Source organism: Hyperoodon ampullatus (assembly GCF_949752795.1).
Source record: "Hyperoodon ampullatus genome assembly, chromosome: 12".
Lineage (NCBI taxonomy): Eukaryota > Metazoa > Chordata > Mammalia > Artiodactyla > Ziphiidae > Hyperoodon > Hyperoodon ampullatus.
The window spans coordinates 74,432,127-74,459,428 of NC_136925.1; the positions used below are offsets into that span (position 1 = coordinate 74,432,127).

Sequence of the window (27,302 nt, forward strand, 5' to 3'; positions counted from 1 at the left end):
CGGCATGTGGGATCTTCCCGGACCAGGGCACGAACCCGTGTCCCCTGCATCGGCAGGTGGACTCCCAACCACTGCACCACCAGGGAAGCCCTCTTGTGGGTTTTTAATGACAATTACACTTAAACCTTGGGAGTCTAATTTCTTATTGAGATGACCACTTTCTGAAAAAGAAAAGATGTTACCACCAACCTTGTTAAAACATAAAAAGGCTTATGAACATCGGTTCCTGCATGACCATGATTTTAGCAATAAAGAAGCAGAATGGTAAGTTATATGACTCAGTCTGTGAACCATGCTACGGAGACAGTTCCTGACGAAGCCTGGCCTGTTTTTCATTTAAGGAACATGAAGGGCATGAGAGGGTGGCTGTGGCTTATTAAAAGACAAAAGCAACAATTATCTGATGGTTCTTACATTTCAGCTTCTCCTTTCACTAGTTGCGCTTAAACAGTATTGTGTTTGCGATTGGCCATCGGAATGTGGTTGAGTGCTGGGAGTTTCATGGTCTGGCTGACTTTTCCCAGGGTGACTTCCCCAGTGCTGCAGAACTCCGGGTGACGTTTGGTGGAGAGCCATACTACATTGTTCAGCCCAGGGCGGAGAACTGTATTTATTTTTGATTTTACGTTATTGCAGCTGTTTTCACTTTTTTCTTTATTGTTTTCTTACCTCCTACAGAGTTCTCTTTTCAAGCCTGGCTGGGGGAAGGGGGACACTCAGTTATGGACTCAGCACACAGCGTGGAGAGCAGATTTCCCCCCTCTCAGCAGTTCAAATAGCTTCTAAGCCACGTCCATTTAACCCACTGTGGGTCTGAGCCCACGTTAGCTCCATGGGGAGCTGTTTCCATGTTAAAATATATAAAATCCTTTCAAGCTGTCTGTGGCTCCTTAGCATGGCCTATTGGATAGCATGAGTGAGTGACATGCTTATTTTATTTTAAAAAGTTTTTTTTAATAATCTGGTATTTGAGGATAAATTTAGTTCTAGACTTTAGCAACTGATAGCTTTCTGACTTAAAAGGTTATGTTTAAAACAACTGTGTCACATTTCAGAATTTGTTTTTTTGGTTTTTTTGCTATACCACATGGCTTGTAGGATTTTAGTTCCATGACCAGGGATTGAACCCTGGCCATGGCAATGAAAGCGCTGAGTCCTAACCACTGGACTGCCAGGGAATTCCCAAATTTCAGAATTTTTATTTCTGGTTTCCCACTGTATGAATTTGAGAGTCTCTTTTTATCATATAAATCAGTCAAGGAGACAGCAGGCAATGTTGTACGCCAAAACTCTGACTCTCTCAGTAACTGTGGTCATTATATTATGCATCTAGGGAAGCACTAATACATTTTGGGCATAGGTATGTCAATGTACATACACTCTTTCTCCTTGCTCAAACTCCCTGTTCTGTAAGTAGGGAAGTATTTCATTATTAATAAAAGAGAGATTCTGCCTTCTCATGGTAGAGTTAATGCACACATTAGTATAATAATTACTTGTAACGGATATGAAAGATTCCTCATGCATAACTAAAGATGACTTGAAAAAGGACAGGAGTGTTTAAGACATTCTTCTCATTGATTTCACAGGATTACCTTGACTGCATCAGGGACCAAACGAAACTTCCTCTGGAGGCAGAAGAAAGATCAGCCCTTTTTGGAAACATACAGGATATCTACCACTTTAATAGGTAAGCTAATACTCAAAAGATTGTTCTCGCATAAGAACATTATGAATTTTTCTCAAATGAATGTGGCCTAGGAAAACTTACTTGAAATCCCTGATTTGACTTCATAGATTTTTGTGGCCTATCATGCCATGAAATCTTCTACCTGGAAACATCCTTGTGTGTATATCAGTCTCACATTTATCCAAAATCCCATCCCGCTCCATCCTCCTGGCTCGGAGAAGAGACCTATTCACCCTGACAGAGCAGAGGCATCTTTCTTCCACAATAGAATGTGAACAGGGCATCCAAAAATATATGCTGGCTTGGTCTGCAGCAACCCCACGTCCGCTGGATTTTCTAAAAATTTTCTTCTGCCTAGGGAGTGGGTAGGAGGGAGTAAACACACAATAAATACTTTAATCGTAACAGATATGAATTCAGATTAATTAATAGTTAAAATTTACAATGCTTAATTTAATTCAAACATGTATTGAGTACCTGCTGTGTAGCAGGCAGTGGGCTTAGAGAAGTATCATAGTAAACAAGGCAGACGGGGAGCCAAAGGGGATGCGGCAGGCAAATCAGTTCTTATAATGTATCGTGGTACTTCTTGGAAGACCAGGTAGTAGGCAGGTAAAGAGCAGAGACTGGTTTCCAACATCTCTGGGTTTGCCTGCCAGCTGAGCCATGTATATATTCTTTGGGGAATTTTAAACAGAATACAGATGGTCCCCGACTTATGATGGTTCACCTCACGATTTGACCGTACGATGGTGTGAAAGCAAGACGTGTTCAGTAGAAACTGTACTTCAGATTTTGAACTTTGATGTTTTCCCGGGCAGTGAGCTGCAGCTTCCAGTCAGGCACGCCATCACGAGGGTAAACAACCAATACACTTATAGCCATTTTGTTTTTTACTTTCAATACAGTATTCAGTACATTGCGTGAGATATTCAGCACTTTAGTATAAAAGAGGCTTTGTGTTCAATGATTTTGCCCAACTGTAGGCTAATGTAAGTGTTCTGAACACATTTAAGGTAGGCGAAGCTCAGCTTTCGTGTTTGGTAGGTTAAGCGTATTTTAATGCATTTCCAAGTTATAACAGTTTCAACTTACAGTGGGTTTATTGGGGCATAACCCCATCATAATTCGAGAAAGATCTGGAGAATGTACTGGAGAAAGACCTGTAGAATGTACCTAACTCCCTCATTTCAAGTCTTTGCTCAAAACTTCCTTTCTCAGTGATGTTAACCCGGCACCCAAGCACACACCTTACCTGCTTACTTTTTCTTTTTCTCCTGGCATTTAGCAATTTCTAACATACTCTGTGATTGACTTTTATGTCTGTTGTTTCCTTCCTCCCCACCCCCACTCACAGAACACCCCCTGAGGGCAGGGATCTGCCAGTTTTGTTACTACCCAAGTGCCTTAAGCAGAGTCTGGCTCATGGGACCCTCCAAACTTTTGTGGAATAAAGAAACAAATGGAAACAATAGGAATATCTACCTCACATGGTTATTGTGAAACTTCAGTGAGCTGATGTACTTCATGTGCCTCAGTCAATGCCAGCACAGAGTAAACAGCACAATATTAACCAGTGATGATGACATTGATTTTATTATAGTAAAATCCCCTTATAAAGTTCTACAATGCCCTATCACTGGGTGACTCAACCATAGTGCAAATTATAAATCCTCCCCCTCTTTGCTCACTGAAGCTGGTGTATGTGAGCTCCTTGAGGGTAGGATCCACATCTCCTCTGCTGTCCCTAACATCCGTGTGGATCCCTAACACCTAGCCCAAGCCTGGCCTCTGGGAGACATGTTTGAATTACATCAACTCATCCCTTAATTTTGAAAGCCTGGGATATGAAAAAGGCCAGTGTTGCAACATCTCTTTTCATTTGACTCAGTAGACTTTGAAAACCAATTTGCACGTTCCAAGACAGTGGTTCTCAACCCAGGCTGCACACTGGAATCATCTGGGAAGGATCGTGTGTGTGTATGTATGTGTGGGTTTTTTTTGTTTTTTGTTTTTAATATGATGACTCCTACTCCTAGAAGTTCTGATTAGAACTTCTAGGTCTAGGGTGGGAGCACGGCATCAGGATTTTGTAAAAGGTCCTCAGATGTTTGTAATATGCAGCCATGGTTGAGAAACACTGTCTAGATAAAATAAACACAATAATAAGAAAATAGAGGGCTTCCCTGGTGGCGCAGTGGTTGAAAGTCCGCCTGCCGATGCAGGGGACACGGGTTCGTGCCCTGGTCCAGGAAGATCCCACATGCCGCAGAGCAGCTGGGCCCATGAGCCATGGCCGCTGAGCCTGCGCATCCGGAGCCTGTGCTCCGCAACGGGAGAGGCCACAACAGTGAGACGCCCACATATTGCAAAAAAAAAAAAAAAAAAACTAGAGAAAGAGCATTAAAAAATTGAAATGGGGGAATTCCCTGGCAGTCCAGTGGTTAGGACTCCTCACCCTCACTGCCAAGGGCCCATGTTTGATCCCTGGTTGGGGAACTAAGATCCCACAAGCCAGGTGGTACAGTCAAAAAACAAAAAAATTGAATTTGGGGAATTTAGAGTCTGTGTGTCCATTAGTAACATGCTGGTATTAGAGCAGGCTTCCATTTAGCAGTCGCTGAGGTTAAAAATCCAGGAGCCCCTGAGTGGCTTCTCCGCCCAGATCCCAGCAATGGCACAGTAACCCCAGAAGAGGAACAAGGCCTAGATGCTGGGAGGCCCTGGCGGAAGCCTTCTGGTGGTTTGGCTGTAAGTGGACTGTAATGACTGCTTATCTAGGGCTTGCTTCTTGCCCGAGGCCATGGAGCCTTATGTGCATTACACTTTATGCAAGTCTGGGCTTCTCTGACTGCAAACCCCAGGCATCAAGTGGCATGCCCTCCTGCCAGAGTAGAGCCCTGCTTTTCAGGTCTTGGTTTATGGCATAGTCCAGGAACAGGTTTCTACACCCCGGCGTTTACATCTTCATGTGTTTCCTAATTTAAAGGAAGATAAGACTGAAATAGCCCCCGATGTCAACCAAAAGGGACCTTGGCTGCAAAAGCTGGAAGACTGAGAAGATCTTTATATGCCTGAGTTGGTTCTCTCTCTGTTCTCTTTTTTCTTTGGTGTTCGCTGAATGAGGAAGTCAGAGGTGACTAGAATAAACCTGAGTCAGGATGATGATATATGTGGCGCCAGTGTAGTGACACAATTCATGTGACCGTGTTCATGCCTATCCCTTTTGTACATCACATTTTTATATATCCTGAACATGCATTGTCTCATTTAATCCTCTTAACAGCTCTGAGGTAGATAAGATGCAGAAATATATACACATTGATTAGACACAGGAATCAGTGTAGAAAGTCCTTTGCTCAAGGACATAGAGCTAGAAATCCAACCTAGCCTATTTTGAACACACGTGGTTTTGTCAGATCTCAACTGGTATTCTTACTATATTTAATTATTTTCAAGAGCATCTTCCTCTTTAAATTTTACAGTTGAATTGTCTGTACTGTTTTGTCCCTATTCACTTTTATTTCCTTTCTCTTAAATCTGGACTCTAAATTTAGAGCTCAAATGTCTTTGCTGTTATATTTGATTAAATAAGAGTATTGATGTAACTTTTTATGTTAACACCTCTTATGAATCCTCTTTTCTATACCTTACATCAGTTGATTTCAAAGATACAGCTATCTGGCACATCTATGGTTAAGGCTTGAAATAATTTTAAAGTTTCTGTTATTAGTTCAGGTCCAGGTTTCTCAACATAATATAATACTATTGTGCCCAACTAAGCAAGATTTAAAACTCTAAAATTAAAGAGGGCAAAAAGAAAATGGGTTTATTTTGGCCTGGAAAATTCAGCTGATTAGATTTTGGTTTTAGGAAATATTCCCAAAATACAGGAGAGCATAGAGTACTATGATAAACACCCGTGGAGCACCCTCACTCTATCAAGGCCTTCCTTTGTGCCATATTTGCTTTAGAAATTCTTTTTTTTAAAAATTTATTTATTTATGGCTGCTTTGGGTCTTCATTGCTATGTGTGGGCTTTCTCTAGTTGCGGCGAGCGGGGGCTACTCTTCCTTGTGGTGTGCGGGCTTCTCTTTGCAGCGGCTTCACTTGTTGCGGAGCACGGGCTCTAGGCACAGCACGCAGGCTTCAGCAGTTGTGTCACGTGGGCTCAGTAGTTGTGGCTTGTGGACTCTAGAGCACAGGCTCGGTAGTCGTGGCACACGGGCTTAGTTGCTGAGCATCATGTAGGATCTTCCTGGACCAGGGATCGAACCCATATCCCCTGCATTGGCAGGCGGATTCTTAACCACTGCGTCACCAGGGAAGTCCCTGCTTTAGAAATTCTTGAAAGCCTAAAGGCATTACAAATAATGCTGAGTCCCCTGATATACCCCTCCCAACTGCATCCCGCTCTGTGGAGAATGGCACAGTGATGTGCTGGTGTACCAGTTCTCCAGGGTGAGGACAAGGGAGGGGGAATCTGGGATTTATAGTGTTTGCCAGTTTCTCTGGTGGAAACACACCCATCACTGCAGATTAAAGCTACTAAGAAGACATCACTGAACATGGAATTAGGAAGAGATGTACAGAATTGGCTCAGAAAAGCCAGTACAGTCTGGCTCAAAATACCATTATAACTATAACTGCTATCCAAGACTTGGTGTTTCATTCCCAAGTATGATCTTTGTTGCCATGACTATGTATGTAAGTACTTATTTAAAATACAGGGCTTCCCTGATGGCTCAGTGGCTAAGAATCCACCTGCCAATGCAGGGGACACGGGTTTGATCCCTGGTCTGGAGCAAGTAAGCCCATGCGCCACAACTACTGAGCCTGCGCTCTAGAGCCCGTGAGCCACAACTACTGAGCCCATGTGCCACAACTACTGAAGCCTGCGCACCTAGAGCCCGTGTTCCACAACAAGAGAAGCCACCGCAACGAGAAGCTCGCAGACCGCAAGAAAGAGTAGCCCCCACTTGCTGCAACTAGAGAAAGCCTGCACAAAGCAATGAAGACCCAGCACAGCCAAAAATAAATAAATAAATAAATAAATAAATAATTAAAAAAATAAAATACATAGCATGCTTTAACTTATTTCAAACATGGCATAAATCGTGTCAACCTTTTAGAAGTTTTTTTCACTCAACGTTGCTTTTGAGATTTATAGCTCTACTTTGCTTATTTTAACTGTGATATAATATACAATTGGGGGATACATTACCTTGCATTTTGCCAATTGCAGTTAAGACTAAGCCTCTTTTCTTGTTTTTTTGGCCACTTTGATTTCTTCTGTGAATTTCTGGTTTATACCCATTGATCATTTTTCTGTCAGGATGTTTCTTTTTCTTTTTTTTTAAAATACCTATACCTATTTATTTATTTGGTTGCACTTAGTTGTGGCAGGTGGGCTCCTTAGTTGTGGCATGTGAACCCTTAGTTGCAGCATGCATGTGGGATCTAGTTCCCTGACTAGGGACAGAACCCAGGCCCCTGCATTGGGAGTGAGGAGTCTTAATCACTGCGCCACCAGGGAAGTCCCAGGATGTTTCTTTTTCTTAGGGTTGTATAGGAGTTCTTGATGAATTCTCCCTGGAGATCGTTGTGGGCTATGTGAGTTGTAATCCTCCCTTAGTATGAGACTTGTCTTTTAACTTTAATTATGGTTTCTTTGAAAATAAGTTGTAAAATTCATAAGTTTGACTACTCTAAGTAAATATAATATTTATAGTATGGGGATTTTGTGTTTGTTTAAAAAATTACCTCCTACTCTCAGTTCATAAATATACTGTATATTTTTCCTAAAAGTCTTAAAATTTTGCTTTTCACTTATGTCCTTAATCTAACTAAAATTGATGCAAGTATGGTTTGCGGTAGGAAATCCAAATCCTTATTTTCATATGGCTAGCTGATGGTCCCATCACCGTAGGCTGAAAAGTACGTCCTTTCTATGCCGATTTGTAGTTCCACATTCCTCCTAGGTGAAGTTTATGTGTATGTACGGTCCTGTTTCTGGGCTCTGTGTTTTGTTTTGTTGTTGGTCTCTTTGTCCATCTTTACTCCATACCACATTGTCTTAATTATTAAATCCACATTGCTCTTCTTCAACAATGGCTTAGCATTTCTTAACTCTTTGCACTGCCAAGTGATTTTTTTTTTTTGCATTAGTTTGTCAAGTTCCATGAAAAACTCTGTTGGGACTTTTATTGGAATTCGATTTAATTTTTAGATTAATTTTGGCAGAATTGACATCTTCGCAATATTGTCATCCTATCTGTAAAAATATCTCATCAATCAAGCTTTTCTAAAATGCCCTATACTAATGTTTTATAGTTTCTCCATCACATTCATACATGTGACTTTTAAAAATTTATTCTTTTTGATGTTATTTTTGACTAGAGTAATTCTTCTGTTTTTAAATTAGCCATTATTGTCATGTAGGAATGCTTTTAATTTTTATATGTTGATACTATATCCAACTAACTTTCTAAACTGTCCCAACAGTTCTAGTAATGGTTTATAGATCCTTTTGGATTTTCTGTGTAGACAGTAGTTTCTGAAAATAAGGAGAATTTTTTGTCTTCCTTTACAGTTCTTCTACCCCTTATGTTTTTTTCTTGTCTTACTGCTTTGGGTAAGTCTTTCCATACAATGTTGATTAGATGTTGGCATTCTTATCTTTTTTCTGACATTAGCAGGAATGCTTTAACTGTTTAGCATTAAGTATGATGTTTGTTCCAAGACTTAGATAGACACTTCTTTCTATTTTGCTAAGATTTTAGTGTGAATGAAAATTGAATTTTATTGAATGCATAATCGTCCTGTAAGAAAATTAGCATATGATTTTTCTCCTATTCATAATATGACAAATTATATTAATAGGCCTTCTGATTTGAATCATATATACACTACTAGAATAAACCCTACCTGGCCATGATGTTTCATGTATTTATGCATAATGAGTTTGATTTGTATTTTTTTAAGCACTTTTTCATGTATGTTCATAAATGACAGTAGTGTATAATTTCTTTCCTTGTACTGTCTTTTTTTAAGATACTTTTCTTATTTTAATGTTATCTTTTATTTTAATTAAATTTATTTATTTATTTATTTTTGGCTGCGTTGGGTCTTCGTTGCTGCACGTGGGCTTTCTCTAGTTGCATTGAGTGGGGGCTACTCTTCATTGCGGTGCACAGGCTTCTCATTGCGGTGGCTTCTCTTGTTGCGGAGCATGGGCTCTAGGCACACGGGCTTCAGTACCTGTGGCATATGGGCTCAGTAGTTGTGGCTCGTAGGCCCTAGAGCACAGACTCAGTAGTTGTGGCGCATGGGCTTAGTTGCTCCGTGGCATGTGGGATCTTCCCAGGGCTCGAACCTGTGTTCCCTGCATTGGCAGGCAGATTCTTAACCACTGCACCACCAGGGAAGTCCCCCTTGTACTGTCTTTGTTCGGTTTTGGCATATTACTAGATTCAACTTGTTATTTCACAAAATCTTCCAACATGAACTGTTTTGGAATACAGTTGAGATTTCATTTTTGCTTTCTTTTTTATAGCCAAATCTTTCTCTCATAACCCCTTTAACAGCCTGGAAATTTAAGACACTGGTTTGGTGTCTGGAAGAAATTCCCAAACGGTCAGGAAACAAGCTTTGTCCAAGAAACCACTTTCCCCATTTTAACTTGCCCCTAAACTCCCAAAACTTGGGTTTTTTTTTTAACTGCATACAAAAGAAGAGATGTTAGTTGTTTTTACACAGCATCCCTCTCTTGGAATACAGAAGAGTTATCTAAACAGTAATTTGAATCTTTCTTTAATGATGAAGAGTGAGGAAGCAGAGACCATTCCTCCATACTGGAATTCTGTTTTTAAATTAGTTTTTAGCAAGTTAAAATCATAAGCTCTCTTCCTTCCTCAAAAGATGAGAGTAAAATTTTCCTTTTTCCTTTAACCCTTTCTCTTTATTCAGTATACCTATGTTGAGTCACTACTGTGTTTAAAACACTGGGCTAAGTCTAGTAGTATAAAGATGAATGACCTCATTGTGTAGCAGAGGCAACAAGTCATATAATCAAGGAATGAAAAAAATGCTTTGAGAATGCTGAGGAACAAGCAATTAATTTTGTCTGAGGGGCTAGTGAAAGCATCACAGAGCAAGTAACATGTCTTAAGACAAAAACATTATTTGGGCCATGCTTTTTTTCTCCTTTGAAATGTAATTTAGAAAACAAATCATGGGATACATACAACAATAAGGCAGGGAAAGGTGAGGGCAGTTATCTTTTCTTTTAATGCCTTTTCACACCACCAAAATGTCTTCAACTACTGCACAGTGGTAGAAATATATTTTTACCTGCAGGCTTTCTTCTTGTAGACTTTTCAAGACCAGTGCTAATGTATCAGTGAAATTAATGGAGCATTTGGTACTATTAACCTCACCCCATTTTCTATTCCCTCATGCACGTGTGCCTCTGGATGCAAACCAGTTAAAATGCCAGCTGACCTAGTTGGGTGGGTGGGAAAAGGAAGTGGTGCTTAGAGTCTATTGCACACTGGAAGGGGAGAGGCCCTTTTCCTGAATCTTGCTCAATGTAAGGCAATAGAATCTTCAAGGTCGTATTACAATTCCTGACTTCAAGTCCACATCAGTGGTCAGAGAAAGTCTTACCTGGAATATGTTCTGTAAAAGAGAACTGTGTTTCCTCTAACTGCCCATCAGACAAGGGACTTGAACTCAAGTAAGAAATCTTATTTTCTTTTTCATAATCCTACTCAAAAAGGAGGAAATATTTGGAACAGTTGATCTGGGAAAAGGGAAAATACCCCAAACCTGAAGGTAGAATGACTCTAATTTTAGCTTTGAGTACAAAACACAATCTGTGAGTCACTCCTTCCTGCTACTGTACTTGTAAAGTTATTCATTAGTTACACTGATGCAGTGAGAAACCTAGTCCCCACCCCATTAGGCTGTAACTCTAGAATGACCGTCTGTTTCTGGTCTTTATGGAGTCCCTGATCTCCCACATTTCATGGCCCCATCTGAGTTCCCATAGTACATGATGTATTATTTTATGTTTAGTCGTCTTCCGTATCTCCCACACTCCCCGTTGTTCACCAAACACCAGCCAGTGGCTTCCTTTCTACACCTCACATAAGAACACACCATGTTCATTCTGTCCTTAGACTCACTATCAATTTCTTAAATGACTTTCTCTTCCATCCTTCCCCAAACTCAGATATCACCTCCTCAGAGAACATTCCATGACTGCCCCAATGCTCCTCCACCACCCCCCAGCCTCAGCTGCTCTCTACCACATTGTCCTCTTTATTTCCTTCCTAAAAGTACAATATCATATTCTATTGGGTTCCTCTTGTTTTTCAGTAAAACCAATACTTTACTGTTTTTTCACATAAACGTTCTTATTAAGCAATATTGTACTATGGTCTGTAAGTCTCTGTTGGTAAAAGAATGAAATATCATTTAGTTTCTTTTTTAAATTTTATGTTATTATAATAAGAGCACTTAACATGAGATCTACCCTCTTAAAATTTTAAGTGTTCAATACGTTATTGTTAACTTAGCTACAATGTGATACAGCAGGTTCAACCTGTTTAGCTGAAACTTTATGCCTGTTAATTAGCAACTCCTTCATTTACTCTTACCCCCAACCCCTGCTAACCACCACTCTACTGTCTGATTCTATGAGTGTGACTATTTTAGATTTCTCACGTAAGTGGAATCATGTACGATTTATCCTTCTGTGACTGGTTTATTTCACTTAGCATAATGTCAAGGTTCTTCCATGTTGTCACAGAATTTCTTCTTTTTTAAGGCTAAATAATATTTCATTGTGTGTATATATATATATATATATATATATATATATATATATATATATACCACATTTTCTTTATTTATTCATCTTTATCCATTCACGGACATTTAGGTTATATCCACATTTTAGCTATTGTGAATACTTCTGCAGTGAACATGGTAGTGCTGATATCTCTTCAAGATTTTGATTTCAATTTTTGTAGATAAATACCCCGAAGTTGGATTGCTGGATCATATGGTAGTTCTACTTTTGATTTTTTGGAGAACCTCCGTACTGCTTTCCATAGTGGCTGCACCATTTTGCATTCCTATCAACAGTGTACAAGAGTTCCAATTCCTCACATCCTTGCCAACATTTGTTGTCTTTTGTTTGATATTGTGTTGTTTATTTCTTCAGTTATTAACACTTATCACTCCTGATCAGAACATAAGCACCATAGGACAGAGCCTTTGTCCATGTTCTTTACCCCATCACCTCAGTGACTATAGCAGTGCCTGACACACAAGGCTTTCAGTAATTACCATGTTGAATGGAGAACAAACAGGGTGGTTGGCCAACTGTATCAGGATGATTGCTCTGATGACAGAGCTTGAAAGAAATCCAACTACTTCCTCCCCGCTGTTTCCATTATTTTAGAAAAGCGTTGTAAAGGAAAGCGGGCCAAGTGATTCACACAAGGCCTTCCAGGTAGGCAGTACGAGGTTGAAGACACTGTGATGCAGAGTCTAGCCCTCAGCTTTCTTGAGTCAATCAGGAAACAAATCTTTCAATAGATGTGTTTATCATAGAGTGTGGGACTGGGATTCAAAAGCCCTGATACTAACCCCAGTTATGCCATTAATTATTAGCTGTATGACCTAAGGTAAGCCACCTCCCTTTTATGAGTCATGGTTTTCTCACTTTAAAATTAAGGGGTAGGACTGGAAGGTATCTGAGCTCCCTCCCAGGTCTGGTTGTTGAGAAATGAAGGCCATTCATTTATAGGTGAGCCATACTAGAGCCTGGGTGGATCCCCTGAGACACTTCCTCCTACCAGGAGATTCAATCTGGAGATGAAATTAAAGCTCAAAGTGTAGTTTGATGAGTGTAACATTGAGAACACAGGGAGTTAAATATTGTCAAGGAGTATTTCTATTAAGCCTTGAGAAGTAGTAACATGATGGATTCTGCTCAAAATTCTTCTGTGCTCAGAAAGAGGATTTATATTGAAAGACCTGGATACAAAACCTATATCCAGGGCACTCCATCCTCCAGTAATGGAAAACACTGGTCCAGATATGTTGCTTCCTTGGCTGTTCTTTTTCTTTGATCTTTTCTCTTACTTCATTCAGTATTTAGATCCTAATGATTAGATTTCAACTGTCTTTAATTTAATCACACCCATCTTTCTATAAAAGATATTGATACAAATATCAGAACTATATTTAAACAAAACAAAAATAATCTTACAGGTGGCATATTTTTATAGGAATATTAGGAAAGAATGTTTGAAATTGGGACTATTCTGAAATCATGCACTGGTAAAGTTCCTTTCAGAGTACAAGATAGATGCATCAATGGATTTTAATGTAACAAGATATAGTATATAATGGTTTCAGACTCCAACAAACCTCGAAGAAACTACCATTTGTTGAGTTTCAGTGTCTTATCAAAGAAAGATATACATACTCACCTAAAAGGCTATTAAAATACTCCTCCCTTTTCCAATGACATATTTGTGTGAAGCTGTTGAACACAGAGCAGATATGAGCATCCATCTGTGTTCTATTAAGGTAGATATTAGAGATTTGCAAAAATGTAAAACAGTGCTGCTCTTCTCATTAAATTTTGTTTTGTTTTATAAAATCTAATTATTTTTCACAAAAAGTTATTTGTATTAACATGTACTAAATGTATAATCTATAATTAAATGAATTGATCTTTTTAAAATTATATAGCAGTCTTAATTTCTAATGTGTTGATATAAGCCACATAAAGAATTTTTAAGAGGTAAATAGGTCTTGACCCCAAAAAGTTTGAGAACCACTGCCTTGAGTAAGGAGCACCCTGTGCAAAGCTCCACTTCTGTGCAGAGTTTATGGTCGGCATTGTGGTGTCTCACCTTCAAACAGGAAAGGATAAATGAAGATTCTCAGGTATCTGAGGAGAACCTCTAACAAGAACAACAGAAGCCCAAATGATCAGAGGAAAGGTAGTTGAGCAAAAAGCAGGAAAGAGAAGTCCAAAATCATCATCATCAACTCACCATCTCCTTGGAAATAAGAGAAGATTTTCGCACCCATAAAATAAGAATAGAAACATAAGAAGCACCCAAAGAGCATGTAACACACACACACACACACACACACACACACACACACACACTTTGAAATTAAAATTCAGATAGTAGAAATGAAAAAATTCAGTAGAAGGGATAGAAAATAAAGATGAAGTCTCTCAGAAAACAGAACGATAAACAAGAAGATGGAAAATAGGAGAGGAAGAATGAGAAAGATTAAAGTATCTGATCTAATGGAGGGGAGGGAGCATTAAAGCCATAATTCAAGAACAGAGTTTCCCTAGCTTTTTGGTTCCAGGATCTGTACATGCTTAAAAATTACTAAGTGCCCAAAAAGCTTTTTTGTTTATGATTTATGAAGTTTCATTTACCATGACAGAAATTAAAACTGAGAAACTATTAAGATATCAATGGGGACTTCCCTGGTGGCTAAGTGGTTGAGAATCCACCTGCCAATGCAGGGGACACGGGTCCAAGCCCTGGTCCAGGAAGATCCCACATGGCACGGAGCAACTAAGCCCGTGCGCCACAACTACCGAGCCTGTGCTCTAGAGCCCATGAGCCACAACTACTGAGCCCATGTGCCACAACTACTGAAACCCGCGCACCTAGAGCCTGTGCTCTGCAACAGGAGAAGCCACCATGGTGAGAAGCCCACACACCGCAACGAAGAGTAGCCCCTGTTCACAACAACTAGAGAAAGCCCGTGGGCAGCAGCGAAGACCCAACACAGCCAAAAATAAATAAATTTATTTAAAAAGAGAAAGATATCAATGTATTCAATAATAATAATAAATCCACAAATTTCTAGAAAAATTTGCTACTCTTCCCACTAACATTTTTGTGTGTGTTGGAATTGTTTTACATTTTTACAAATCTCTTTACTGTTTGACCTACTAGAAGACAGCTGGATTCTCATATCTGCTTCTACTTTCCATCTGTGATATCACAGGTCACGTGGCCTCTGGAAAGGCCAGTGTACTCTCACAAGAGAATGAAAGTAAAAAATTTAACAGTGTCAAAGTATTTTTATAAAAATATTGACCTTACGGACTTCCTGAAGGGATCTCAAGAACCCAGGGGTCATTTTGAGAACTGATACTCAAGAACATTTCCCAGATATTCAAGTTGGCTCTGTGCATGAAAAAACTTACCTCAACACCAACCATCACAGCATTTCAGAACCATATTAACAAACAGAAAACGCCAAAAACCTCCAGAATTGAAAAACAGGTCACATGGAACCTGGATCACGGATCAGAATGATATTGGACTTCTCAGTGGCAGCATTAGAATCCATAAGGCAGCATATAGCTCCCTGACAACTGAGGGAAAATAACTTCCAACCAAGAATTCTATATCCATTGATATTATCAGCCAAGTGTGAAGGCAGAACATTTTGAAACAGGAAGAGTCTCAGAAAATGTACTGCCTGTCACCCCTACTGGAGTAGTAGAATCTCCCAAAGGAGACAAAATGGTTTAAATGGTATTTAAGAAACAAGGCATCCAACATGAGAGCTAGGGAAGGGCACCATCAGGATGGTGTTGAAGAGAGGACCCAGCAGGCCTGGAGAGCACCTGTCCAGGTGGGAGTGGAAGGACAGACAGCTCTAGGAGGGAGGTCACCAAGAAAGAACACAGCCCATAGATGATCTGATGTTTGAACTCGGTGAGACAAGGGTTATACTTCTGGTGCAAAGTTGGAAGGTAAATTAGTGGAGTGTATTTTGAAAACAAAGAAAAAAAAAAAAAAAGCATTTTAACTCCAGGGAAAACATGGTTGTACAAGAAAGGAAATGTAGTTATGGTACACTCCAAGGCTGAGTTGAGAATAATATATACATAGTCTTTAAAGTGTAAACTCTGGGGACTTCCCTGGTTGCACAGTGGTTAAGACTCCATGCTCCCAGTGCAGGTGGCCCAGGTTCGATCCCTGGTCAGGGAACTAGATCCCCCATGCATGCCGCAACCAGGAGTTCACATTCCACAACCAGGGAGCCCACCGGCCTCAACTAAGGAGCACGCCTGCTGCAACCAAGACCCAGTGCAACCAAATAAATTAAATAAATATTAGAAAAAAAAAGTGTAAACTCTGACTTTTAATCTAATTAAATTTCATAACAGAGCTTGTTGAGAAGATGGGAGGAAAGGAAGCTGGGGAAATTATGGAGTAAATATATAAAACTGAAAAAGAATGAAAATGCATTACCAGCATGTTTGGAAACAGGGGTACATACAGCAGAAACAGCTAGGAGTTGAAAGTGTTTCTGGGGAGTGGCAGTCGAGAATGGGAAACAAAAAGCAAGAAAGTGTAGAACTATTTTTATTATAATTCCTGTAGAACTGTTTAACCTTTTATTAAATATGTAATACACAGCTAATTAAAATAAACACTTAACATATCAAAGTACATATCAATCCAAGTTATATGGAGTGCAATTTGGAAATGTGTTAACATTTAAACTGAGAATGCCCGATGACCCAGCAATCCCATTTATAGAATTGTATCCAGCCATGGGAGATCAGTTAAATTAACGATGCTACGTCCACATGATGAAATATTATGCAGTTAGTTACTTAAACTAATGAATCATTAAAAATAATATAGATTTTCACCTGAAGAAAGAGATTTCCTCCCCTGGCATATCTTTCCTTTAGAGCAAGCAGTATCTCCATGTATAGTTTTATATTTGTCAGTGTGATTTTTCACTGAAGGTCTGACTCTTCCAGTGGATTCCAAGCTGCAAGAGACCAGGAACCATATCACTGGTGTGTTTGTTCTTAGTGCTTTGCACAGTATCTGGTACCTGGAAAGCTATTGGATGAATGAGTATGTGTGAGCATGCGTACAGATGTTGACAAACTTCTAGAAGACTGAAACCGTTAGGTAGGGCTTATCTCTGGGTGGGAGAGTTACAGGTCAGACCTGTGTTTACACCCCTGCTCCACCATGACCTTGGGCAAGTCCCTTATCTAAGTCTTGGGTATAATGACAAGAGGTCCTCAGTTATCCAATTAAATATGATTCCTTGTAAATGCCATATAAATGTTTAAACTTCTAAGTTATTTAAGATGTTCTCAACTCTCAGACCACAACCTAATACATTCTGGCTTTTATTTTTTTATTAGTGAACTTCTGCAAGACTTGGAAAACTGTGAAAATGATCCTGTGGCCATAGCAGAATGCTTTGTGTCCAAGGTAAGCAGGGTTCATCTCTCTGAGCCAACCAAGACAGAGACAGAGTACACATTGTTTTCATTTTAAGGTTAAAATGACCATTGTGTTCCATATTGGCTGAGGTTCACCACTAATCTCTCTCACTCTGAGGGGGTTTTTTCTCCCCACTAGGGGGAAAAAAAAAAAAAACACAGTAAGTTAGGAAATGCTAATAACTTAGTAGTTGTCCTAGAACTTGTATAGTAGCTAAATGATGTTACATATCTTTCCTAGGAAAAACTTTAAGCTTGGGAAGAGGAGAGTCCAGATTAGAGAAATGTTAGAAAAATAAATACATATACAATACCGCTAGACCAGTTACAAAAATCTGTTCGAATATAAATAGTATTTATATATATATATGGCACTAGCCTAGTCATTAGGGGGATAAAGAGAGCAGAATTAATCTCCTGCATCTTAAAAATGCACCCTAATTTTCCTACATTTTTCTTAAGTTGCACGGATGGTTTAGAAAAACACAAGGAAACGATTTGAATTTTAAAGCTTAAACGACAGTTTATATTCTGTACCCAGATAAGAGAGAGAATTCTGAAACTTACAAGGGAATCCTTTACGATAGCGGTCCCCGACCTTTTTGGCACCAGGAACCCGTTTCATGGAAGACAGTTTTTCCTCGGGGTTTGGAGGGGGGATGTTTCAGGCGGTAATGCGAGTGTTGGGGAGCCATGGGGAGCGGCAGATGAAGCTTCACTCACTCTCCCGCCACTCGCCTCCTGCTGTGTGGCCGGGTTCCTAACAGGCCACGGACTGGTACTGCCCCGCAACCCAGGGATTGGGGACCCCTGCTTGACAACATTACTTTCTCGACATACTAACTACTGCATATAGAATCTTATGTTTCTCTAAAAACTTCAACAGCTTTTGTTTAGAAAACCTCTAGCAGAAATTGTTTTTACAGTAGAACTTCATGGGATTTTTGCAGTTGTGGTTTCAAATGTACAAAGGTTGAAGCAAAGTTCATGACAGTGCTTTGGGGTCAACCCAGAGTTAGCACCTCATTTAGAATCCTGGAGTCCAGTGTGAACTTGGAGATGTCCTCCCAGCCTGGCTGGGCTCTGAGGTTGTTCCACGGGGTCATTTCTGATGATCCAATGGTTTTGAATCCAAACATAACATTCTAGGTTCTACTCAAGTGTGGTTCCTTAAAGGCAGTTGATGGGCTTGTATATAAAACACTCCTGACTTTGTGGGTGTGAGTGTTTGTGCCCACACACTTACACAGTTCTTTTCACAAGTGGCCTGTGTTATAGTGAATTCTCCTGCAGGGTAGGAATTTGGAAAAGAGAAGGAAAACGAAAGAGGAAGAAATGGGTAAAAAGATATGCTGAGTATATCAAAGAAGCTGTGTTACAATCACCACAGCACATAAACAACATAGAAGCTTTTGGAAACATTGGGGCTTTTACTGGTAACTGTAATCACACGTTGATTAAAGCTGGTCCAGCGTACACTTAGCTCTGGCCTAATTATTCACATAAAAGTTTGTTGATGTGCCAGGTTGCCAGCTCCCAAATCTGATTTCTCGTTGTGATATTGCCAAGTTTAATTAGAAGACTGATTATAGCGCTCCATGCTCTGGTGTGTGAGCCGGGAATCGCGAGGGAGTGTGGGGTCTGGCACAGCCTGCTTCTTACTCAGCACCCTGAAATTTGGAAGATGTTACATTTCTGACACACAGCCAGCTGCTCACCTCTGGGGAGGAATAGAAAATTGCTTTAATTGAGAGGCCGTTAATGAAAGAGGTGAAGCTGGCAGCTGCCATCTGCTTTTATCTGAGTCACTGGGGCTTCCACAGAGAGTCATCTTTGACCTTGCTTTTGTGGTATGGAGAGGCGACAGCAAGAGGGGAGCATAGTACTTCTTACCTACTGCTGCCCATAAAAGAACAACAGGAGCTCTTGTTGTTGAAGCTGTTCTCGCGAGGGATGGGAAAGGTCCTGACCAGGCAGACGGAGCTCTCTCCCAGCTCAGCGTTTCTCCGCTCTTAAGACTCTGGAAACACCTGGAACAGGTTTCCTTGGTTTCCTGCCTTCACCTCCACTCTCATTTCCATCCCTTATCTTGACTGTCAGCCAGGCTGACCCTGGGCGGAATTTAGGAGGGAGACGAAGTTTGTCTTCAGAGACCCAACCTCCCCTTAACCTCCTCCTCTCTCCGGATGCACGGCCCCCTCCCCACTGGAGCCTTTCTCTCTTCAGTGCCAGGCACCACCACCACTTACTGAAACTATCCTCAAGAAAGCACTGGTATCAGATATTGGTGTAATTGAAGTGCATTCAAGTCCATGTCACCTTACCCCTATGCTATTTACATAGTAAGCCTTTCTCATAATGTCCTGTGAATAGTACTCAGGAATCAATGAGTGTGTGTGTGTGTGTGTGTGTGTGAGAGAGAGAGAGAGAGAGAGAGAGAGAGAGAGAGAGAGAAAAGGAGAGAGGTGGGGTGGGGAGAAATTGACCTTATGGCAGAAGAAACCCTAAAATCATACAGATTTCTATACTCTGGTTATTCATTCAATAAATATTCAGATCCCCTGTGTGTTCGATTGGCCAGCCGTGACTATCGTGTTTTGGTTTTTTCATAATTAAATGTCTCATTTTGACATCATCTCTAATTGCAACTTGAAAGAGTTGAATAACCAGAAGAAAATATCTATTTTTGTATAATTTTTTGTGTGTCATTGCCTTCTTTCTCCCTAAATACTTCAGAAAAGGACTTGTGTGCATATATCCTAAGACATAGGTGTTTAGGGAATGAACTAACTAGGAGTTATTGACTTTTGATTAAAGCCATTATTTGAATTGTCCACAGAGCTTATAAATCTAAGATCCAATATGCATTTGCTTCTATATTAAGAATATGTCACTGATTTAAATGAAAACTGTCTAAGGTAGGAATAGAGCCATAATGTCACAAAATGCACAGAAATTCAGTTGTGCAGAAGCCTTGAGGCTTTAATAGGGTAGGTGTGTGTAGGTCACATAGATGATGTAATTTAAATATGTTTTCATTGAGGCTGTCGTGTTTAAGTTTGGTATTCCATATGATCCTAAAAGTCCTTAAATTTGAGGAAATCAGCCTGATAATTGTTCAATCCCAGGCTGAGTGCAGCAGGAGGCAGGAAAGAAGCAAGAAACTAAAAGTGTGTGAGCAAACCCAGGGAAAGGCTCTAGCTTGATGTTAATTTCCTAGAAGACCTTGGGCAAATCACTTTGCCCTTCTTATCGCTGGAGCCGGGCAGGACACTCCAGTGCCTTCAAGAGCTAAACAGGTGAACACAGTGCATGAATGGGCCCAGGTGGAAGCCAGAGCCATCAAGGTACTCATGTCTCAGGGACAGAAATGTTACCTGAAACTGTAGGCCCAGGGCCAGTGGATCTAATACTTTTTCAAGAGAAGCCAGAAATCAAGATATTTTTATCTTCTAACTTTTTGAATTTGGCAATTAATTTAGATTTTTTTTTCAAATACTATGCTTAAAATTTTGGCAGCCTACTAGGTTGGCAAGGCCATGGGGAAACAGACACTCCTGTAATTGTGGGAAAACAAAATAGACCCTGTGGAGGAGAATTTGGCTATATCTAGCCAAATTACATCTGAATTCACCCTTTATTCTAGCAATCCAACTTCCAGAAATCTATTCCAAAGATATAGTGACAGAAACTCAACAAAGGTGATGCTATGCTTTGTAGTACTAACTGTTACAATTTATCAATCTATACAGTATATAGAAATAAATATTTTATATAAGTATAGGTACATATGCATATATAAATATATGTATAGAAATATATAATGTATGGAAAGAACCCAAATGTCCACAAAACAAAAAGCTGGTTGAATAAACTATGGTATATCCACATAATAGAATAGTACAAAGCAGTAAAAGCTAGTAAAGAATATCTCTGGATACAACTAGAAAGGGGATGGGGTGGGGAGTGTAGCACTGCTGTTCTCAGAGTGTGGTCTCTGGGCCAGCAGCATCAGCATCATACAGGAGCTTGTTAGAAAGCAAATTCTCGGCCCCCCCCAAACCTACTAAAGCAGAAACTCTGGGGGTGCAACCCAGTAATCTGTGGGTTCTAATTCTAATACTCAAGTTTGAGAATCACTGGCATAGCTTGTTTTTATTTATTCAGAAATAAAGGAGGTTATACTTATACGTAAATGTGTATGTTTAAAAAAATTTTTTTTTTTTTTTTTTTTTTTTTTTTTTGCGGTACGCGGGCCTCTCACTGTTGTGGCCTCTCCCGTTGCGGAGCACAGGCTCCGGACACGCAGGCTCAGCGGCCATGGCTCACGGGCCCAGCCGCTCCACGGCATGTAGGACCTTCCCGGACGGGGGCACGAACCCGTGTCCCCTGCATCGGCAGGTGGACTCTCAACCACTGTGCCACCAGGGAAGCCCTAAAAAAAATTTTTAAAGGATAAACTGTAAGATTAAAAGTTGGTTCCTGATGGGGAAGGGAGGGAATAGTCTAGAATGGGAAAGATTAGAAGCCAGACTTCTTTAAATGTACATTTCCTTGGAGAGTTGACTTTGAAAGCATATATCTATTTTACATAGTTATAAACCAAAGTTAAACAATCTTCAAAGCACAGGGAGATCAGCTGGGTACTTTGTGACCACCTAGAGGGGTGGGATAGGGAGGGTGGGAGGGAGGGAGGGTGTCACAAGAGGGAAGAGACATGGGAACATATGTATATGTATAGCTGAGTCACTTTGTTATAAAGCAGAAACTAACACACCATTGTAAAGCAATTATACTCCAATAAAGATGTTAAAAAAATTAAATTAAAAATAAAATAAATTAAAAATAATTTTTTTAATTGAAAGCAAAATGAAACAATGAGTCAAATTGCATATCCAGTTTGTGGCATGACCACACAGAGGAAATTCCAATCAATTGAAAAATATGCTTTGGACAAAATACAACAAATACATCCTTAACTGTTTTCAGTAATGATATCATATGTAATGGTGTTGGTATTGTTATTCTGAAATTATTGTGTATATTGTGGGATAAAGCAAATGAATTTTTACATTTGTGCCACTGAGAACTGGAATTGGCAAGAGAAAGAAAATACAGAGTAAGAATGAGGCTAATTAAAAACACTGTGGTCCTGAATCTGAATTACAAGAATTAGTATGAACTAAGCATGTATTTTAGCTTTAAAAAAACACCATATTCCTAGCTTTGTCCACTGAAAAGGCCTAGGAATAATAATTAACCTAGTAGCAAGAGCATCCCTAAAACTCAGATTGTGGTTTCCACATACTACTTCCTACCTAAAGGAATCAGGGCTCTGCGAGGAGTGAGTGTAGGGAAGTAAATATACAAGATGGTCTGGAACATCTTGTCACATCAGAAAACAAGGAAGCAACTGGAGGCTGTAGGTCACGAATACTCAAGAAGAGGCTCCTACTGGGCAAAGATGGGATCATTTGAGCATCAGTAAAGATAACTAACTGAAAACAACTGAAAATCATGAAATATGTTTATATTCATGAAATCACAGTGAGATATATATATATATATATATATATATACCCAAGCCCTTTGCAGGATGTTAGAGAACTGATGCATTACTTTGAAAATCAAGGAAAAGAATCAAGCATTTATCCTGCCTTTCCCATACAAACCACAAACTGCAGGGTAACCAGTCTAAGGCAGTTCCTTTTTTGGAAAGATTTTGGCTAATAAATGAAGACAGAATAGTAGAATAGAAATATCACCATGTTGTAACTCCTCATGGATTAACAGATCTAGGCAATAATTACCAATGGTTATTTTTTTTAATAAATTTATTTTATTTATTTATTTTTGGCTGCGTTGGGTCTTCGTTGCTGCATGCAGGCTTTCTCTAGTTGTGGCGAGCGGAGGCTACTCTTCATTGTGGCACATGGGCTTCTCATTGTGGTGGCTTCTCATTGCAGAGTATGGGCTCCAGGTGCGCGGGCTCAGTAGTTGTGGCTCGCGGGCTCTAAAGCGCAGGCTCAGTAGTTGTGGTGCCCGGGCTTAGTTGCTCTGCAGCCTGTGGGATCCTCCCGGACCAGGGCTCGAACCCGTGTCCCCTGCATTGGCAGGTGGATTCTTAACTGCTGCACCATCAGGGAAGCCCACCAATGGTTATTAACATCACAGAAAGAGAGAACCAGACATCATGTGTCTCCCAATTTAAGTATAGTCTAACCTATGATGTACTCGGGCCAAATTATGAAACCTAAATCTGATCAAACCTCTCCTAAACCACAAAGAGCGTGGAGGACAGGGGAACACAGTAAAGGAAGCCATAGGGATGTGATCAGCAAACTGAGACTGTGGGAGACTCTGCAGGACAAACCATCTGGTTTTTCTTCAACTTAATTGCAAGGGGAAAATAAGAGGGGGAATTTATAGATTAGAAGGGACTTAAGAGATATCAACAATATCAAGTTGCTGTGTTTGGGTGTTATTTGGATTCCAAAGCAAACAGCAAACTATAATTAAAAAAAAAGAAAATAGGAATACTGATGACAAACCCTCATGATAGTATGGAATTATTTATTGATTTTACATTTTATTGAAGTGTAGTTGATTTGTAATGTGTTTAATTTCTGCTGTACAGCAAAGTGACTCAGTTATACATATATCTGTTCTTTTCATATTCTTTTCCATTATGGTTTATCACAGGATATTGAATATTTAGTTCCCTGTGCTATACAGCAGGACCTTTTTGTTTATCTATCCTATATGTAATAGTTTGCATCTGCTAATCCCAACCTCCCAGTCCTTCCCATGGAATTATGTAAATATGACAATAGCATTGCGGTGATGCTTCTTTTTAAAAGTCCTCCTATTAGAGATATACACTTTTTTTTTCTAAACATCTTTATTGGAGTATAATTGCTTTACAATGGTGTGTTAGTTTCTGCTGTATAACAAAGTGAATCAGCTATACATATACATACATCCCCATATCCCCTCCCTCTTGAGCCTCCCTCCCACCCTCCCTATCCCACCCCTCTAGGTGGTCACAGAGCACCGAGCTGATCTCCCTGTGCTATGTGGCTGCTTCCCACTCGCTATCTGTTTTACATTTGGTAGTGTATATATGTCCATGCCACTCTCTCACTTCGTCCCAGCTTACTGTTTCCCCTCTCCGTGTCCTCAAGTCCATTCTCTACGTCTGCGTCTTTATTCCTGTCCTGCCCCTAGGTTCTTCATGACCTTTTTTTTTTTTTTGGATAAGTGAAATGTTATTATGTCTAGAATTTGTTGATGAGGGAACCTGGAATACGATCATAGCAAAAGGCAAGAAGCCCCCATTAGTTAGCCAAATATTTAAGCATTTGAGGCATTGCTGCCACGCTGGATGCATACAGGTGAGTAGACTTGGATCCTGCTCTCAAAAAATTTTCAGCTTCATAGGAGAGATGGGGATTCAGTACTTCAGCTGACATTATGTGCCAGATGAACACAGTAGGGCCCCCTGTTGCAGGAATTCACAGCGTAGAGTGGGAGACAGACAGACACGCAGAAAATGTCATTATCATTCGGCAAATGCTGCGAGATGGGCTGGTATTGGGTGTTGTGAGGTCCCAAGTAGGAGCAGTGGGCTCGGCCCAAGGACTCAGGAAGTCCCCTTAGAGGAAATAAAGCCTCAATTCAATGTCAAGTGGTGCCTAGTAGCTATCCGATGAAAAAGGTGGGAAAGACAGTGGGCAGAGAGAACTGCACACACAGGGCTTGAAAGTGTGCAGCGGCTTTCTTGTGCGCTGCACATGCCTCCAACATGTTCTGATCACATGATATTTAAATTTTCTACCTATATTTCTCTCTCCCACTGCAAATCCCCCAGAGGACCATGAGCATCTGGGGGCAGAAACCCTATTGTCTTCCTCTTCCTATTTGCCTTCAGATTCAGCTAACACAGCAGATGCTCAATAAGTGTTTAATGAACTCAGATGAGTTCAAGTGCACGTGGATTCTAGGTATAACCCAAGGTAGATAAAAAGGCATGGATGATTGCCACAGGGGCTCAGGAGCCAGTGTGGTTACAGGAACAAATTTAAAAGTATGAATGATATATCTTTTCTTTGTAATTGATTGTTGTTGTCTCTGCATTTTTTGCCCATAAAATTTCTTTTGTTTCCTTGCAGAGTGAAGAGTTCCACATTTACACCCAGTATTGCACTAACTATCCGAGGTACGCCTTGTGAATGTGCAGGAATATCTTCATATTGTTTTAAGTCAGTCCGAGCAGTGTATGTGGTCGGTAGGCGTTATGTGCCTGGCGCTGCACTGAGTACTGTGGGAAAACTGCAAACATGCTGAGAACGGACCACAGGGGTACCCAGTTACTGATCCATTCAGGCTTAGGGACTCCCTGGCAGAGCCAACACAGGGAAAAATTGTGAAAGACCTTAAAGGAGACCAAAAAGATTGTTAGGTTTCCCTCAGTGGAAAACTAAGTAAACCAATTGTGTTTGGCTAGAAGTCTTATCTATTAACCCTTTTGTATATGTGCCATGTTTTAAAGAATATGTATGGGATGCACTGCTAGTGAGTTTATATAATCTAGCTGGGGATAAAATATGTTATATTTTTGCCATATAAATTTTAGGAACTACGTACAGTTTTATGGAGTTCAGAGAAAGGAGGGAACATGATAAGCTTATGTGAGAAAAGAGGACTCATCATCTCACCTGGATCATTGCTTCAGTTTTGCTCACACTGGGGGTGTCAGCAAGAGGACCGTTTAGGGAGCAGCCTCTGGCCAATATAGCGACCATTTCAGTAAGGGAGTCAGGCCTAAGACCACAGCTCACCCTGTAGGAAAGTCTTTTTTCTGCAAAAGACATTTATTGGGCACTTATTGATTTCTAAGTACTGTGCTCAATCCTGTAAATACAAAATGTGGTTGAATTTAGTTTTCCCAGGCATCTAGAGATATTGAGGGATTGAAGAAAAGCAGAAAACAGAGAACACACTGACAGCACAGTGCCTGGCCCCTGATAGGTCCTCAGCAAGTGCTAGCTCATCATCATCCCTGCCCCATCCCCCCTGCATGGATGAAATCATTGAGCCTCCAACAGGTGTACTGATTTTACAAGGGTCACATAGCTGATAAGTGACCACATCTGGCTGGGATTTGAACCAAAGTTGGTCCAGCCTCAAACCTCATGCTACTACATCCTTGTAAAGTTTCTGAAGCTTTGTGATTCCCCTCACCCCATACCTTTCTACTGTCTGTTTGCCCACGTGACTAGCAGGCCTTGAGGTGTTCTGTTAGGGATGACCCGGGAAGAGAGCTCGGGGGATTTTATCTGCTCTGTAGCCAGTCTTGGTAGAGACATGTCCCTAAGGATAACGTGGGTGATGGGATCCACCTAGAAGAGAAGCCAGTAGGCTGAGCCCCTTGTGTCACTGTGTTCGGGAACAGCAAGCGGGTCATTCCTGCTTCGGGGTGGCCCTGGAAAGCCAGTGTGGATTAACAGACGGGAGGCCAGAGGCTCAGGCTTACTGAAGGCAAAATACTCTCCACTGGAGGATTCTCATCTCCTCCTCTAAACATTGGTCAGGATATCATGCCATGGTGATTTATTTGGTTGGGGGTCAAGCATGCTTTTCTCAGGTTTCCCTAAAAACAAAACAGAACAACACCCCACATGCAGATTAGTACATTTATTCATATCCTTATCTGTAGACCTACCCACAGCTTACACAGTTTCACTTAAGCAATGTTGTTTCCACCTCTCTCCTGAAGATATCAGGAAATTGTAGGTTGCCCCAACTAAAGCTATGGTCCTTGTGCTAAAAGCCAGCGTTGCACCACACCCTAATGCAGAGAAATCAAAGAATCAGCCCTCAACTTCTCCACAAAACTTCCTCCTGTGAGAAAGGAAAAAACATTCCAACTCTGAAGAATCAACAAAATTCTGGACCCAATTATCAGGATCTAAGATGCTAGAGGGGCTTGTTTGGAGGATTATGTCTGTGTAAATTTCATTATAAACTTGTCATTTGAAGAAATATCTTCTGAATTTGCAATTTTGGAAGTTTATGTTAAGAATTTTCTGACAGTAATAAGAACAGAGGGCACAAAATGAGGCAGCTTTTATAAACTAGACCGCTTTAGCGTCAGGGGATAGGCACAGTCATTTGCGCAGGACATCTTTGAGAGGCTGTCCTTCATAGGGCACAAGTCCAAGCTTGGTGTACACTGGCAGGAAATAGGAACGAATATCCCTTGCCTTCTAGCAGTTTATATTGTTT

General features: G+C 40.4%; 1 protein-coding gene across 3 annotated transcripts in view; it reads left to right on the forward strand.

The window, feature by feature from the left end:
* PLEKHG1 (pleckstrin homology and RhoGEF domain containing G1) overlaps positions 1-27,302 on the forward strand; it is a gene marked incomplete at its 5' end in the record, with an annotated part of 91,061 nt that overhangs the window by 29,768 nt on the left and 33,991 nt on the right. For 2 of the 3 annotated variants that reach the window (XM_079716388.1, XM_079716389.1), the window contains 3 exons: positions 1,590-1,690; positions 16,935-17,004; positions 25,187-25,233. In XM_079716388.1, the coding sequence (XP_079572514.1) occupies positions 1,590-1,690; positions 16,935-17,004; positions 25,187-25,233 (218 nt within the window). The remainder of the gene's footprint in view (positions 1-1,589; positions 1,691-16,934; positions 17,005-25,186; positions 25,234-27,302) is intronic. The other variant, XM_079716390.1, reaches the window with a different exon arrangement.